The sequence below is a fragment of the Stenella coeruleoalba genome (genome assembly GCF_951394435.1).
Source record: "Stenella coeruleoalba genome assembly, chromosome: 16".
In the NCBI taxonomy this organism is placed as follows: domain Eukaryota; kingdom Metazoa; phylum Chordata; class Mammalia; order Artiodactyla; family Delphinidae; genus Stenella; species Stenella coeruleoalba.
In genome coordinates, this window is record NC_137162.1 from 16,434,384 (window position 1) to 16,448,090 (window position 13,707).

General features: G+C 35.6%; 1 protein-coding gene across 1 annotated transcript in view; it reads right to left on the bottom strand.

The window, feature by feature from the left end:
- The window catches only part of NHLRC2 (NHL repeat containing 2), a 59,686-nt gene that overhangs the window by 37,210 nt on the left and 8,769 nt on the right, over positions 1-13,707 (bottom strand). Inside the window, exons 3-4 of the mRNA XM_079900177.1 lie at positions 6,239-6,694; positions 3,644-3,765 (exon numbers count right to left, since the gene is read on the bottom strand). Coding sequence (XP_079756303.1) covers positions 3,644-3,765; positions 6,239-6,694 — 578 coding nt within the window. The remainder of the gene's footprint in view (positions 1-3,643; positions 3,766-6,238; positions 6,695-13,707) is intronic.

Below are 13,707 nucleotides of genomic sequence, written 5' to 3' on the forward strand. Positions count from 1 at the left end.
GGTAACACATATATATATGGAATCTTAAAAAAAAAAATGTCATGAAGAACATGGGGGTAAGACAGGAATAAAGACAGAGACCTACTAGAGAATGGACTTGAGGATATGGGAAGGAGGAGGGGGAGCTGTGACAAAGTGAGAGAGTGGCATGGACATATATACACTACCAAACGTAAAATAGATAGCTAGTGGGAAGCAGCCGCATAGCACGGGGAGATCAACTTGGTGCTTTGTGGCCACCTAGAGGGGTGGGATAGGGAGGGTGGGAGGGAGGGAGACGCAAGAGGGAAGAGATATGGGAACATATGTATAACTGATTCACTTTGTTATAAAGCAGAAACTAACACACCATTGTAAAGCAATTATACTCCAATAAAGATGTTAAAAAAAAGCAATTGACTTTTGTATATATATTAAAAAAAAGACAACTCACAGAATGTGGGCAAGTATTGAAAATCATATATCTGATAAGGAATTTGCATCTAGAATATATAAAGAACTCTTACAACTCAATAATAAAAAACACAAAAACCCAATAAAAAATTGTCAATGAATCTGAATAGACACTTCTCAAAAGATGATAAACAAATGGTCCATATACGTAGGAAAAGATGCTCAACATCATTCCTCATTAGAGAAACACATATTCCAAACCACAATGATAGGCCACTTCATATCTAGCAGAATGCCTAGAAGTTTAAAAATGGAAAATGAAAAAAAGAAAAAAAAAGAAAATGAAAATAAGTAATGGTGAAGATATGGAGAAATTGTAACCCACATATATTGCAGGTAGATATGTAAAATGATGCAACCACTGTGGTTTAGCACGTTCTCAAAAAGTTAAACACAAAATATAAAACATATGAATCAACATTTCCAGTATTTACAGACTTACCCATGAGAAATAAAAATGTATGTCCACACAAAACTTATATGTGAATTATTCATAAATAGCCAAAAATTGGAAAACACCTTAAATGCCCACCAACTGTTAAACAGATAAAATGTGGTTTATACATGCAACAGAATGCTATCCAGCAATACAAAGGAATTAATTACTGACATGTTACATCATCAATGAACCTCAAAAACATTACACAGAATAAAAGAAGCCAGACACATAAGACCATATACTGTATGATTCTGTTTATATGAAATGTTCAAAGAGGCAAATTTACAGAGACAAAAAGTAGATTAGGGCTGGGGGTGGGAACGGGGATTAACTGTAATTGGGCATGAGGGTTCTTACTAGGAGGATGAAAATGTTCTAAAAATGATTTATGGTGATGGTTACACAACTTGTTAAATTTACTAAAAATTCCTGAATTATTTTCATGAAATGCGTGACCTTTGTACTATGTAAAATATATCACAATAAAGTTGTTATAAACACACACACACCAAAAAAAAAAAAAAAACCACACACAAAATACTACATGTTTTACAAGGTCACAGAAAAATAAGAAAATGTGAATCAAACATATCAGAAAGGCTGCCTATAGGAGTACTTATGTACAGGGAATGGCAGGGGAAATGGGAATGGAGATGAAGAGGAATTTACAAATTAATAAATAAGTTATTCTAACAAGAGACAGGTCGGCATGGAACGATGATGTTCATGAGCTGTGAATGTAGGAGTATGATCAACCCTCTGCAAATGAGATCTTAAACAAATGTAAAATACAATAAATATTTTTATACTTTTAAAACTTTTGTTTTTTTAAAACAAAAGGAAGAAATCATAATGCTCTCATTTCCATTTCTGCAGACACTAAACTAAGTCATAAAAATGACCTCGAGTAACCTGTATTTGTTATCATGATTATGCTACTTAAAAAGTATTTGAAATGCAGTCAATACTCCAAAACCCACTAAGTCCTAAAGCAAGAGAAATAACATAAAATCAAAAAAGGACAAGTACTCCCTGTATGTTGTGGGCTACATATATTACTACTTCAATATCCTGTTAGATATCTATGACACTATGATGAATTTTAGAAGCATAGAACCCTCAAAAGATAATGATAAGGAAATACTGACCTCTAAGGAGTTAGTAACATAAAAGCACTCTTCCCAGAGTATACAACATTAAGCTATTAGTCCTATGAAAAGTTCTGCCTAAAAAGGGCTCCTTGGTCAAATAAGTTTAGAAATACCACACACATATCCCCCCACTAGTGTATTCACAATATATTAGCATATTAAAATATATTAGCAAGACTTTCAAAAAATAAGTCTGCTTTAAGGGCTTCCCTGATGGCGCAGTGGTTGAGAGTCCGCCTGCTGACGCAGGGGACGCGGGTCTGTGCCCCAGTCTGGGAAGATCCCACATGCCGCAGAGCGGCTAGGCCTGTGAGCCATGGCCGCTGAGCCTGTGCATCCGGAGCCTGTGCTCCACAACGGGAGAGGCCACAACAGTGAGAGGCCCACGTACCGCAAAAAAAAAAAAGTCTGATTTATAAATCCACAAAATCCTTTTCTCATGTAACATCTTTTCATATTAAGAGGAATTCACGCTTTAGAAAATGCTTCATTCAACAGATGTTATTTGCTTATAAATTAATTCAACAAATATCTAATAAACACCTACTGTGGGCCAGGTACTGTTTTAGGTGCTTAGGATTTCAGTAGTAAAGAAAACAAATGTCATGCCCTCATGGAGATTTACATTACAGTGGTTATTATTAAATGTTCTACATATGTTTTTTCCTATTATATATATATTAGTTGATAATTTTTATAATATAAATGGGCAAAAATATCAAGAGAGAGAAATAGCGAGAAAAGCAAGGAAGTACCTAAATGTACTTAGGTACAATATATAGTACATATATGTTCAGACAGAATGGGTTAGATGAACTTACTTATTTTCCAAACAGAAATAACAACTTAAAGACCAACAGATTACAGTCAGAATACTCATCAATAAGAAATGTTTAAAATAACTAGGTAATACTATGCAGTCATAGTCATATGACTAACATGGAAAAAAAAAGTTAAAAAAAGAATGTAGGAATTATGTATGTACATTATGATTCCATTTGTTTAAAGAAGAAGATTCTCTAGAGACAGTCCTTTCAATATAAAATTATTTGTACATGAGTAGAAAATTTCTGAAGACACAAATTTTAACAATGGTTGGTTACCCCTGGAGAGCCTGAATAGATGACTAGGAGACCTATTTTACCTTTACATATTAATTCATTTTTTTAAAAACAAGATCATATATTACTTTTATAATGAGATAAAATAAATTTTAAGACTAATTGACAGATAAGTATTCCCAGACAAAGCATAAGAGCTGAAGAGATGCAGGAGTGGTATGTTTTTTTTCTTTCTAAGTTTGAGAAAATTTAACTGAAAAAGGACAAAGCATCTCTTTATAAATAGTAGTTAGGAAAATACCTCAAAATGAGGAGCTTTTGGGTGATTAGGCACATGACTTTAAAATAAAGGATTAAGAAAACGATTTGATGTGTTTTGTCTAAGAATAAAGTCAAAGCAAGTAACCTCTGAACAAAGCTGAATGAGGATGATTTGAAGTATTTAAGCAACACCCTCTCACTTCAAATATTTATGTAGCAAGTAAATATAAGTTTTTCTGATTAGAAGGATTAAAATTTTATTTAAAATGGAAAATTACCTTTCTTATAAGGTGGTTTTCTGTATCTGCCACATATATGATATTATTCATTATGGCTACACCTTGTGGTGAGTTAAAAGTTGACTCTGAAAACATTCCGTCTTTTCTTCCAGGGTTGGGTCCTACAAGACAAGATAGCTGTAAGACAAAATTTTTCCACTTAAAGTTATCTCAAATTAACACCGAAAAAATAAAATTTGTATTTAAAGCTGGGATTTTAATATAAATAACTTGATACTTCTACCTAAAAACTAAACTGTATCCCAAGATACCTATTTTTCTCAAGAGTAAGTTTTGCTAATGACAGGACTTACTAGATAATGGTTACTAGTACACTTTAGTAGTAGATATCAGAAGAAATTACTTTAAAAAGCATCTGAATTACCTATTATCTAGACTAGAAAGAATTAAAAAATAACTTAAATCTTTTACAATCTAGAGGAATGATTTTTAACAATTTTGGAAGATAAACTCCTTTGATTACAACTGAAAATTACGAACCCTTTCCTTACAAAAATACACATGCCCATAAAATGTCACAGGAATTTCAAGGGCTTCCTAAATCATGAGGATCATTCAAGCATTTCTTAATAGCCCATGAATCCCAAGTTAACAGACTTCGTTTAAACCCTAGCTCTTCCTAGCTGATGATCTGGGCAAGTTCTGTGTGTCTCAGTTTCTCTTTTGTAAAATGGAATTAATAATATACCTAACTCATAGCACTGTGAGGACTAAATAAATTAATACAGGTAAAGTGCTTAGAATAATGCCAGGCATATTTTTGTTTGCTATTATTACTATTATTAATAATACTATTTATTACTGTTGGTGATGAGAGTTCCCTGGGGAAAAAAAAGGGAGAGTACTGTGATCACTTCAGATTGGAAAATACTGTATACTATAACCTCCTCTCATATATTCATGAGATACATTAGGCAGAGTAAAAGATCTGAGTACAGTGACACCACCACCACCAAAAATCTTTTAAAGCACATCTGACCAGCATTTCCTGAGTGTATCTAACCACGGAATTCTTTTTTAAAAATTGTAGAATAACTATAAATTTATCACAAGATAACAATATTCCTAGAAACATATTTGGAAAAGGTAGCTTGCTGCCGGTTCCTCTGTTTAACAAAGGAGAATATCCATCTAAACTAGAAAATTTTAGAAATCTATTAAAAACTTTTAACCATTTAAGTGTAATTTGCTATAACAGATGCTTTTTGAGTAACAACTGTCATAACTTCCTGTTATTAACCAAAATACCAAGTTGCCCAAGCAAAATAAACAATATAGAACACACACATACTCTAACAGAAACAACAAATAAGAAACAAATGAATTCAAGAGCTAAGGGAATGATACCTTGGCATACTAAGAATAGCCTCACAGGACTTAGGAAACAATTAGTTTATTTTCTAGTTTATTTATTAGTTTATTTGCATCAGGAATGTTGATATCCCTACTTTATGTACTTACACTGCACGTGTGACCAAAGTAGGATTGCAAAGAGATGAATTACTTTTCTCTTTGACTACTTATGTTGTCAGATGTCAGTTCAGCCTGGTGAGCAGGATTAATAATGTACTTAACAGATTTTATTAATTATATAAGATGTCAATAAGAGCCCTTTTTAGATCAAGACCAGGGAGATATGAAAGAAAATGATCTATGCCTATATGATACTTTTATTTCACTACAACCAAATGGAATGGATTCAGAAGTATGCTTAAGTTCTTATGGAAGGAGAGAAAAGTATAATAATATACAAATCCTAGGTTATTTCATAATCTAAGACTCAACTTCCTAGGGTATTGCTGTGGTCTTAAAAAACATATGGCTAGGGACTTCCCTGGTGGCGCAGTGGTTAAGAATCCGCCTGCCAATGCAGGGGACACGGGTTCGAGCCCTGGTCCGGGAAGCTCCCACATGCCGGAGAGCAACTAAGCCCGTGTGCCACAACTACTGAACCAGCACACTAGAGCCCGCAAGCCACAACTACTCAGCCCGCGTGCCACAACTACTGAAGCCTGCTTGCCTAGAGCCCGTGCTCTAGGCAAGCAGGCTAGAGAAGCCACCACAATGAGAAGCCTGTGCACTGCAACAAACAGTAGCCCCCACTCGCTGCAACTAGAGGAAGCCCGCACGCAGCAACAAAGACCCAACGCAGCCATAAACAAATAAATAAATATATATATATATGGCTATATTTTGATGGAAAGTGAAATACTTCCATTTAAAATGCCTGAAATCTAAAATGTATATAATACTTTCATAAGATACAATACTGTGGCAGTTTTTTGAAAAAACAAGATGGGACATATGAATATACTTGAAAATTACACAAAAGATTTCCTCCTTTTGATCTTAATGGAGTTTTTTTTGGGTAGTTTTGTTTGTTTTTGAGGGAGTGAGAAGAGATTAATTCAGACACAATTAACAAAATAATTTCTGATGAAGTTAAAATCAGTGTATATTGCCCTTCTACAATTAGTTCTTATTTATAAATTTCAATTTTAATGCATTTCCTTGAACTAGTTTTTTACATGTATAATGTAAAATACATTATATAACATAATTAGCAAACTTTACCTCCAATGCTGTACTGAATTTGTCCACTCCTCCAGACGACCAAAATTCTATGATGTCCAGTGTCTGCTATTACCAATCTATTAGAAACATGGTCTACTGTTACTTTGCCAGGAAACAGCAATGGTGAAGGTGGCAAAGAATCTTTATAGAGTTTTATTCCAATTTTATTATCTCTGATCTGTCCCCTGTCTTTGTAATATTTTAAAGCTATTGAAGTATATAAAAATAATTTCTCTCTATGTCCTTCTCCAATCAAAGAAAACAACATGTTTCCACGGGGTCCAAGTATGATCAGAGTTGGCCAGCAGGAAACTTCTAGTTCTTGCCAAAGGCTGGCATCTGCATCATTAACCACAGGGTGGGTGATGTTGTATCGAAGAATAGCACTCTTAACGTTATCCAGGACTTTTTCATTTGGAAACTTAGCCGAGTGAACACCAACAATCAGAAGACCATCTAAACGGGAAAAGTTATACGTTGAACATTATGAAGTATTAAAGTTTGAATATCACCATCCACATATTAGGTTTTGGGTCATATATAAATATAAACAGTCAGAGATTAAAAAAGAGGAAACATAGAACTAAATTAGTATCTTCAACTGCGTTTACACTCATGAATAAAAAATTAACATTTAAATCTAAATTCAAACACATATGATCAAAACCATGCAGCTATTTTAAGTTTAAAACCCTGTGTCCTTTATCTAGATAAAGCTTTAAAATAATATTCTCTATTTTCTTAGAAGATGTTGAAATTTTATAACTTTTTTCCACCTCTTTTAATCCCCTTTGAAATTCACAGTGACTATGATTGCTTTTTGTTGGTATTTATTATCACATTATCCTCTTAAATTTTTCTGACCTAACTCTATTATAGATTAACATAATGAATATAAGCAAGATGTTTCCATAAGGTCTTTATTTAAAATTCCTATTGTATAGTTCTTAAAACAAACCTTGTTGTAGACAGCAGACCTGCTGAAAACTAAAAACAACATATTTCTTCTATCTAATCAATACAGTATATCAAGAAAATAATATAGAAAAAAAAAGTATGAAGTGTTAGGCTGGATTCAGAGAAAAACTCAGCATTGATTACCAAGTAACATGTTACCTCGGGCATGTTACTTAATCTCTCTGTGCATCAGTTTTCTTATTTGTAAAATGGGAAAATAACAGGAATTGCCTCATAGGTCAGTTTTGAAGATTTAAAAAGATAAATCTGTATAAGACATTTAGCATAGTACCTAGTTTACTGTAAAACTTCAACAAATGTTCATTATTATTATTTTTTAAAGTTGTAAGTACAAAGATAACCAATAAAAGAGAAATACAACACTTCCTACATATCAAAAGAAATAAGTAAAATAGCAAAAAAGCACATCATGTTGAGAAACAGCAAATAAAACCTAATACACAAAATAACACAATAACTATACATAACACTACTTATAAATAAATGTGAATGGGTTTAACTCACCTACTAAAATGATTTGGATCAGAAAAGCTAAAAATAAAGATATGCACAAAGATACGTGGGCAAGTGAAAGCGACAGGAACATAAGGGTGTGATCCTGGTAGGTAGGATCTACCCAACAAGGTAGATTTCAAGCCCCAAAGCATTAAACAGGGCAAAGGAAGAAACGTTTTAATGTGAAAAGCATTCACAACAAAGATAAAACAATTAGGAATATCCATGTACCAAGCAATAAAGGAAGCAACTTATTTCTATTTTAAAAGTTTTCTTAAAAAAAAAAAAGTTTTCTATTTTTGTTCCAGCGGTTACTTTCTATTAATACTTTTTAATCATATTATAAAAGTATTAATCCCCATTTTTTATAACCTTTTGCTATCTGACCTATCATTTTTAAATGGCATCCTTTACCACTTATTACCTATACAATAATCAATAGTCTTCTGTTTCCCCTCTCTCCTTTTTCTTTCCATCTTTCTTTAGTTGCATTCTTTCTAATTTTGTCAGAATATATGATTTTATATTATTCTTCTACTCTTGGGTGATGGATTTATAGATTTAGCTAAGTTGGAATTGTTTTCCAGTATTCTATTCCCTGCCTAGCTCTGGGTTATCCTGGACCACAAGATATTATGTGAGAGAACTGGAAGGTGTTACGGGCAGCAGCAGCCATATCCTCTCTTGTTGGAAGACTAGTGCAGGGCACCAGGTGCTACTGCAGTTTACACACTCTGTAGCTCATCTACTGGCTCATCTCAGTGGTTGTGGGGTAGCAGCTGGGCCCCGGCAGCTGCACCAGCTCCTGCCAGATCTCCTCCCTCAGCTCTTGCAACTCTTGGGCCAGGCAAGTTTGTAGCTCCTGATGAGGGGAACAAACTTATTTTTCTGGTCACCTCATTATTTAAATTGGAAGCTTACATAGGTTCCAGTTCATCCTTACGGGTTCCAGTTCATGCGTGCAGGTTGTAGTTTACCCTTGATCTCCCCTACTTCTTATCCATCTTTCCTTTCCAACTGCCTGAACTTCTGACTTCAAATTGAGGCATCAGACACAGAAGCAACAGCTATATACATGTAGACTAGTTAACCAGCTCCCACAATTACATAAAGTCAAGTGCCGTTAACAAATCCTTATTACTTCTCCTTACTCCTAGTGGTCCTTCTCCCCTGATCAAACTCTGCCTGATTCACCAAAACGCCTCATCCTCGTTGGTCACAGCTCTACAAATACATGTATGAAGTCTTCATTCATCCGTCCGGAGTTTCCTTAGTCATACCTGGTTAGAATCTCCCTCAAGTAGATTCACCAGAAAGGGCACATGGGCACAGTATTCTCTGAGTTCTTGGACATTCAGAACCGTCTTTCTAGGAATTCCCTGGTGGCACAATGGTTAAGAATCTGCCTGCCAATGCAGGCGACACGGGTTCGAGCCGTGGTCCACGAGGATCCCACATGCCACAAAGCAACTAAGCCCGTGCACCACAACTACTGAGCCTGCGCTCTACAGCCCGCAAGCCACAACTACTGAGCCCATGTGCCACAACTACTGAAGCCTGAGTGCCTACAGCCCGTGCTCCGCAACAAGAGAAGCCACCGCTCGCGCCAACTAGAGAAAGCCTGCTCGCAGCAACGAAGACCCGACGCAGCCAAAAAATACAAAATAAATTTATTAAAACAAATTAAAAAAAACTTTCTATAACCTTGATTGATTCTTGAAAGGCAGCTGCTTAGATATAAAATCCTTGGTTTGTACCTCCTTAAGATTCTTAGAAACGTTGCTTCACTGTTACCTTGCTTTGTATGTTATTTGTGAAAAGTCTGTCCAGTCTAATTTACATGTCTTTCAAAGTCATCTTTTCCTAGAGGCCCTGAGGACTTTTTTTTTAAACATCTTTAAAGTGTAATAGTTTTACTAGGATACTTCTTAGGCTATTCTGGGTATTTTCCCTGGTATCTAGTAGGCCCTTTCAATATGTAGATTTAAGGTTCCTTTTATTTCTGGAATGTCTTCTTGGATTCTAATTTTAGATATTAGTTCTGGTCAGTTGTTTTGATTTTCTTCTCCAGTCTCCAAAGTAGTCTTATGTTGGACCTCTTCTCCTAGTCTTCCAATTCAATCATTTCCTCTCTAACCCTTTTTACTACTTCTTTTTTTTTGAAGCTCGTTTTCAGTCTCTAAGTCTGTTTTTATATCCCTGCTTTAGCTCAATGCCCCTTATAACATTTTTACATGAATTTATTACCCCTTGGACACCCTGTAATTTAGTCTTCATCTCTAATATTATTCGGACTTTTTTCTTCTATTTCTTTTCTGGTTCAATCAACACTCATTTCTTCTTTTGTTTTGCGGGGGTGGGGGGGGCGCGTCCATTTCTGTTTTTAGTTTTTAAATTTCTGATTCAAGCTTTTTCATTATTCCTAAATACTTTTAGAGAATATGTCATTCAGTATGGAGGACTGTGTTATAGTTTCTGTCAACTTTTTGATTAAGTGAGAATTTTCAACAGCATTTCAACTTTGAATCACATTTTCAGCTTTTTACAGTTTTATATGGATGTGATCTGCTTTTTAATAATCCTAATCAGTTTTTGGACAGAGCTCCTAGTTTGAGAGTGCCCTCTTCTGACAGTCCCCCTTTTCTGTGCAGTCTCTTTTCAGAGAGCGCCGTTGGAAGAAGGAGTTGATGTGTATATTCTTTTGTTTCTGCAGCATCCTTAACTCTTCCCTCTTATCTTCTTCGTTCCCTTCAGTAGACTATCTCCAAGGGAAACTACACACACCTCTACATATCTGATTCTCTTCCAGAAGCGATGCTTCTCTGAGGCTTCTGTTCCCAGTCCCACACTCTTTCAAGAGCTAGTACTATGTTCTAGTATATCCAAACCTGTGTTCAGTATTTTGCACTTGGTGTTGGAGTTTCTCTTTCTGCAGGTAAGGGGATTACTCTTTTTGTGCTTTGCCTAAGTCCTCTGAACCACTTTCTTTTTTTCATGGAGTCTTTTAAGCCTCCCCCATTTCTGTTCTCAGCACCTGCTGGCTAGTAGCAGCAGGATCTTTAATGGAAGTAAGTTCATTTCACAACTTACAGGTAATTTGAAGGCCATGATATTCTCTGTCTCCTAGTATTGCTGAAGGTAGGATCAAGCGTGGTTCTATTTACTCTCCCTGTTGTTTTTATGTTTGGGGAGCGGGCGAAAGGGACATGGGGAGATTCAAAATTAGGTAGCCACCATTCTCCTCCAAACCCAGAAGTAGCAGAGATAGATTTTTGTTTTTAACATCAGGTTTACTGAGATATAATTTACAGTAATTTTGTACTTTGATAATTTGTTAATTGAGTAAATAAATATAAGTGAGTCCTAAAACCAGCCTCTAACTTAATGGAGAAGAACTAGAAGTTTTCCAGTAAGATAAGGAACAAGGCAGAGATGTCCACTGCTTCCACTACTATTTAACAATGAGTAGGAAGGGTGATAGTAGACAACAAAATCAGACAAGAGAAATCAGTTATAGGCGTAAGAACTGGAAATTTTCTTTGCAGATAATATGATAGTATGTTAGGGAAACTCCACAGAAGCAATTACAAAACTAACCCAAATAATAAAAGATTCAGGAAGTTGTGGAATATAAAATTAACACACAGAAATCAATAGACTTTCTATACCTACATAATACCCAGTTTTGGAGGATATAATGGTAAACAAAACCCCATTTACAATAAATAGCCATAAACATATGAAAAGACTTGTTCAACTCCACTCTAAAATGCAATTTAAAACTACACCGAGATACCACTTCTCATATACTAAACCAGTAAAAATATGTCAGCACATTTTACTGGAGCGGCAACGGGGAAAGAGACACCATACACTGTTAGTAAGAATGCAAACTGAGGGAATTCCCTGGCAGTCCAGTGGTTAGGACTCTGCACTTCCACTGCAGGGGGCCCAGGTTTGATCCCTGGTCAGGGAACTAAGATCCCGAAAGCTGTGTGGTGTGGCCGAAAAAAAAAAAAAAAGAATGCAAACTGGTACAGTCCTCCTGGTACGGAACATGGCAACATCTAACAAAATTGTATATACATTTTACTTTGACCCAGCAATCCCACTTCTAGGAATTTACCCTTAAGATATACTACCAGCAGTACAAAAATGTATCTGCAAGATTATTCACTGTTAGTTTAATATTATAAACAAAGTAAGGGCCAATACACAGGATAGGAGAGTGGCTGAATAAATTATGGTACACACAAAGTACTATGCAGCTACTAAAACTAACCAGGAAGTTCTTTATAAACTGATATGGAGTGACTACCAGGAAAAATGTCACATGATAGAAGTGAAGTGCACAAAAATGTCAATAGTATGTCAGTTTTTATGTTAAAAAAAGAAGAAATTTTAAAAAAGAAAAAGAATGGGACGGAAAGAATGAGAACGTAGGAATAGGCAGAAGAAATGGGTGGATGGATCTATACTTTCTGCATAGTTCTGACTTTCAGACCATGTTATAATTTTGCATACTCGAAAACAAAATCAACAGAAATGGAGAAAGGGGGCCTAAAAGTACAAACAGAAACAAATGAATCTAGCTATATTTCAAATGAATAACATAACCTCACGGGGGGTGAGAGGGACTAGTTTAAGTAATTTTTAAATTAGTTGAGAGGGACTGGAAGCAAAGACACCTCAACAGCAACAAACACGTCTAGTGCCCGGATCTTGGTTTCTCAAAACCATTCCCAATGTTCAATACTAAAAGGAATGAGAGCTCCTTGGAGAAGAGGCTGATTCAGAGATGGGGCTGGGAAAGCAGAAGATGAACCCGGAAATATTTTGTTGTGACAAGTAAAGAAGCGCTCAGAGAATGATAAGGACATGTCAGAAGGACACAGGTGATAGCTTGAAGGGGATCCCATTAGTCAAATACAGAAAATTTGAAAATCACAACAAATGATTGATGATTTATAATAACAAATTTAAAAAGAAACCATGAGTTGAGTCCAAATATATTTTATATATATAATATATATACACAATATATACCTTATTACTTCAAAAAATGTATTTTTTTCCTTTGGTCAATATATCCCAACACTTCTTTGAAAAAGTGATGACTGAGGTGAGATCTAAATGATGAGAAGATGTTAACTATGTGAAGAGAGCAACAGAGGAGATTTCAGGGAGAGAAAACAACACATTGAAAAGTGGGGCAAGACAGAGATTGAAGAAGGTAAGTGACTAAACACAGAGAACAAAGGGGAGCATGGGACAAAACAAGAATAAACATACAGATAGGGTCAGTCTCGTAAGTCATAATAAGGATTGAGATCTTTTTCTTAAAAGCAATGGAAGTCAGATGGAGAATGAAGTGCAAGTCTCAAAGATACTTCAAACTAAACTCACGAACTTCCCCTCCAAACGTCCTTTCTACAGCGTTTCCTGTCACCAAATGGCACCACCGTCTTTCCAATTACACAAGCCAGAAACCTACCTAGGATATCTCTGTGATAACCAACCAGCCCTCTCTCATCACCCATAGTTAATCCATGACTGAGTCCTATTGATCTTAACAGCTATAACGGGCTAAGCTATTATCATATCTCACAGGGAGCACGACAGCCTTGTCATCAATCCATTTCTTGTCCACTAATTAGTTGCCCACCCAGGAGATGAACTGATCTTTAAAAAACACAAATCTGATCACATCATCCTCTGGCAGAAAATCCTTCCTAGGCTTTCCCAATGGAAAACCACATGCAAAAATCACATCTCACCTCTCCAGCATCTTTTTCCACTCTTCTTCCCCTCCCTCAGGGTACTGTAGCGACCAGGACTTTCTTAGTTCGTCCAGAATATCATTATTCCTCTTGCTTTAAAGCCTTGACACATAGTGTCTCTCTGCCTGGAACCTTCTCACCTAGTAAAGTCATTCCTGTCTTTTAGATCTCAGCTCAATTTTTACTCTTAAAAAAGCTTTCTTTAATTCTTCCAGA